The 4,499-nt window shown below is 44.8% G+C and overlaps 1 protein-coding gene across 1 annotated transcript in view; it reads left to right on the top strand.

Moving 5' to 3' along the window:
• Positions 1-4,499, top strand: part of LOC104619283 (cadherin EGF LAG seven-pass G-type receptor 1-like) — a gene marked incomplete at both ends in the record, with an annotated part of 69,170 nt that overhangs the window by 56,354 nt on the left and 8,317 nt on the right. The window contains 3 exon segments of the mRNA XM_010285101.1: positions 3,306-3,472; positions 3,909-4,094; positions 4,425-4,499. The exon segment at positions 4,425-4,499 is cut by the window's right edge and continues 18 nt beyond it. Of these exon segments, the coding sequence (XP_010283403.1) occupies positions 3,306-3,472; positions 3,909-4,094; positions 4,425-4,499 (428 nt within the window).

Here is a 4,499-nt window from a genome sequence, read left to right as displayed (position 1 = left end):
TTCCTGCATGTCCCCCGTGTTATTCGGTAACCCCATGTTCTTGCTGATGCCTTAATTTGTGTGCCTTTTTTATAGTTTGAGGGCAGCAGGCTGCTTGCTCCTTTGATGATATATTTGGGCAAGGTGTCCCTATGGAAAAATTGCAAGACAAGAGAGGAATGAATTTTTCTGATATGTGACCAAAGAGTTCAGGAGCCTGAAGTTAAAGTCAGGAGGGATCACTGATACACAATACTCCTGGCTTTCGGGTTGCTTATTTGAGTGCTCAGATACGAACCTAACAACATTAGCTATTATTAGGCAGCTATTTTTTAAAAAGTCTTAGCTAGAATATTTGCATTCTTGTGTAGGAGTGATTGGCTAATGCATTTCATCAGTCCCTTTGGCAAGTGTTGGACCTGCTTCAGGCTCACAGAGGACAAAGACTTTAGCAGGTTAAAAATCCAACTTTTTTGATTGTCCACTCTTCAGAAACTCTGGGATCTGGTCTGCGCTAGTGAAGATGGGGTGTTTTACCTTCATCACCCTCTTAGGACCTGCTAACTCACCTTCTGACAGCTCCCATCTCCCTCTGCTGACGTATAGAAGGGAGATTAAATTAGGGAAAATAAGTTTCACCGTTGTTGTAGTTTAATTCTTTTTAAAATTGAGATACTGCAGTGCTGTGAAGAAGTTCTAGCAGCTGTGCCTGACTTGTTTTTGGATGGCTAATGTCATTGCACTAGCCTTGAGCTGAACACCACAGGTTTGCACCAAAACATAAGCTGCATCATGTCCTACACCCAATCTGCAGGTGACATTGCAATGTTGGCAGTGTTGGTGTTTCCCCAGGCCCTCTGTCTGCACAGTGAATAGCCCTCACGTCTTTCTGATGGCCTTTTAAATGTCGGGGGTCTCTTAAAAGCATATGGATAGATAAGCAGCTTGAAGTGACAAACCCTGAGAAAACAATTAGTTTGCATCACTGCATCACTGATGGCAGGGTCATGCTGTGCTTGGAAGCACGTGCGCTCGCCTCTGTGGTGACAGGGGTGGTCAGGTTCCACCTGGGTACTTTGGATGTGGCCAGCAGCCCCTCCATCGACACCCCTGGTCCTAGGCATGGGGAAGGGCTGGGGGGAGGAGGGAGGTCAGAGGGGGCTGGGAGATGGGGATTTCTGCTTCGCTAGCAGGGAAAGGTGCACCCTGGCCCCGGGGAAGGGAGGGGAGTTGGGAGGAGGTGTGGGAAGGGAATGGTATTTGCAAGCGCAGAAAGTCGCCACCGGTGAGAAAAATAAGAAGGTGGCTAATTGCCATGCCAGTCCAGTTCTCCCAGGAGCTGAGCCGAAACGCTTGTGAACAGCATTTCCAGCCTCCAGCAGGTGGGAAGCCCACAAGGTTTGCATCCTAGCTCCGCTCTCCAGAGGCAGGCGGACTTAAAGATCTCAGCAACTGTCTAGAAAACCATTAGTAAAGAAGTTGCAAGTTGAGGTCATCATGAAGGTCAGCAGGGTAGAGGAGGAAGGAGAGGGCTGACTTTTGCGTGTGTAGAGCAGAAGAAGGAAATGATCCTGCTCAACACCAATAGGTTACTTTTACATTGGTGTGGTGCAGTGCAGGCTGATGAATCGTGCCCTGGCCCAGGCAGCCAGAGCTCAAGCACTGGATTCAAGTTTTAAGCAAGCTGGGGACATCTATGTCTGGTAGCAAATGATTTTAAATTTCCGTCTGGGTTTCAAGAACAGGCTAAGCTTTAGTTGTTCCACCATATGCCCCCACTAACATTCGTGGAGGACTGAATATGACTGCAAAGTGGAGATGCCAGCCTGGAGCAGGAGGGAGAAGGGTTGCCCTTTGGGGCTGCCTGCACTTAACTCCGGGGTGGGTTGGTTGGGTAACTACACCTTAGAAAAGGGCAAGTCAATTTACACCTCTGGCTTGGCTAGTCATAGTCCACTAGCCACTGACGTCTTGTTTCTCACAAGTAGGGAGCTGAAGGGCCTGCACTTTCCTCCAACACCTGCACTCCCCCCTACACATCCATTCCCTTTATAGAGACCAGCAAGGCACACATGTCAGAATCAGGATTTGGGTCTTTTACTCAAAAAAATGCAACTTCATATCAACCTGACTCCCATCTTCTGCTATGATGTCATCCCCACCTTTTTCTGAGGACTTGGCATTTTATAGTGGCACATATGCATTTTTATATACATGATCTCTGCTACTACAAGAAAATCCAGAAGAGTCAGTAGATCTGGTAGTGTGGAGCAGAAGGGGAAGGAGACTGTTATGCCCTGTCATCTCACTTACTATCCACATGGGCTCAGCACGTGATGAGATACAAGGCTGGCTGACAGTCTGGTTGTACCCAGTCTCTAAGGCTTGCTTCCACTTGCAAAAAGCTGCCATGAACTTCACCAGAATGTCCATGAGGAGGACATCAGGCAGGAGCTGACTGCAGATCCAGCTACAAGGTGACATACACAGTGGAGGTGTCATATGAGGTGCTGCAAATAGCACAGAGCTCCCACAGCTTAATTTGTGCTTCTAATCAGTGGGATCAACTAATCCATGGTACTGTAGCTCCTGTTACCTGAGGTAACTACTTTAGAAGTCGAAAGGGTAGGTGTTCCCCTGTTTTCGATCAGCAAAGTGCTTTCCATTGAAGGCTTTCATCAGCATGTTCCTGTAGGACCTATGTTCATGTGAGGTTAGAGAGGAGGGCAGCTCTTCAGCTGTGACCTTGAGATATTTAAGGCAGATGATTTAGGCAATTCCTCACTAACTTTCTCCCTGTGAAAAGGCTGCGTAGCTGAGACAGCTGAATAATCTGGCCCTGGAGTATTTATAATAAATTAATATTTCCTGTTGTCTCTCAGCCTTCTCCTCTGTGTTTAATCTGTTAATTAGAAGCAGGTAATCAAGGATATGTTCAAAACATCTGCAGCAACTGTTGCCCTCATACTTCCTGCTCTGTCCACCCACTCATCAGCAGAACTGTATCAGTAGAGATCCTGAGCTTACCTTTCTAGGAACATCTTTCACCTGTGTAATGCCATGGCAATGTGGAGGTCTTGCCTTTGAGTGCAGGCGCTGAGACAAGGTGCCTACCCTGCAACAGGGGGAGGTTGTGAATTTACAGTATTGTTAGCTGCTTCATAGTAACTCCCCTAGACTGGCTCTTACTCCATAGTAGATTAAAAATAGCTCAATGGAAGAGGGACTAGCTACCTTGCACCATCAGCACGACATAGCGTCGTTTCGCCTCTTAACTTTTGTCATGAAGGGTATCAACTGTTTCTCTGCCGTCTTTTGATTTACAGCGATGCCTTCTCCTCAGCGTTTCAGTGGTGAAAGCATTATCATTTGGAGTGACCTTGACATTACCATCTCCGTGCCGTGGTATATTGGGCTGATGTTCAGAACGCGGAAAGTGAATGGCATGTTGATGCAAGCCAATGCTGGGGCTGCATCCAAGATCAACATTCAGGTAAAAATGTGGCTGCCTTTTGTTAGAAAAGAATTAAGAAATTCTCCCCCATCAATGCATATGGCAACATGAACTATGTAGCTTCGTCCACCCAGCTAAATGCACATCAGTAAATACAAATGATTTATTCAGACTTTTTCAAAGATCAAAAGACCATTATAAAAGTCAGATTTGTTGGTTTAAGATTATTTTTTTAAACAGAGGTAGTAGTGTGTATTAATATAGATGCAAATTGATTGTTTTGGGATTTTTTTGTCACTAGGGTAAGTTACAAAGTCCAAAGTTATACGAGAAGTTATTACAAGTGTTCCCTTCTTTACTTTTCGGGCTTTTTTCTGTTTTGAATTGTCTTAGGAAATGTTATTATCTTGCCCTCTGTCCCCTTTTGCATCAAAGACAAATATGTAGCAAAAAATAGACTTTTTTTTTTCAACAGATACTGAACAACTATGTGCAGTTTGAAGTGTACAGTGGCCTAAGCCAAGTTGCTAGTTTGAAGATGAGCCAGTTGCGAGTCAGTGATGGGGAATGGCATCATTTATTAATAGAGCTTAAGAGTGCTAAAGATGGTAAAGACATCAAGTACCTCGCTGTCATGTCCTTGGACTATGGGATGTACCAGGTAAGACAGCATAATAACTTTGCCTCTAAGCACTACAGAAATGTTTTTAGAAGAAAATAGCGTAAAGGATTGCAGACAGATACTTATGCTGTGAGCCATGTTCTGCAGTGGTTTGTGCCTAATGAAGTTATATTAATTTATTAAGCCTAATTATAAGACTTCTTAATGAAGTCTGTAAAAAGCCACATTCAGATGTCTAGCTCCTCACTGCTTTGATTTTTTTTCTGTAATCTACTATCAGCTACTGCTTGACTCCGTCACTGCAGAAAGCAGGCTGTCTGTGTCACAGAGGATGATAGTGCTTCTTACCGACTGTCTTTTCCTCAATAGAGCACTGTGCAAATTGGAAATCAACTACCTGGACTGAAAATGAAAAGCATCATTGTGGGAGGTGTCTCTGGAGAC

This window comes from Phaethon lepturus, unplaced genomic scaffold (assembly GCF_000687285.1).
Source record: "Phaethon lepturus isolate BGI_N335 unplaced genomic scaffold, ASM68728v1 scaffold15814, whole genome shotgun sequence".
NCBI classification, from domain to species: domain Eukaryota; kingdom Metazoa; phylum Chordata; class Aves; order Phaethontiformes; family Phaethontidae; genus Phaethon; species Phaethon lepturus.
This window is presented reverse-complemented; position numbering and strand designations above follow the sequence as displayed.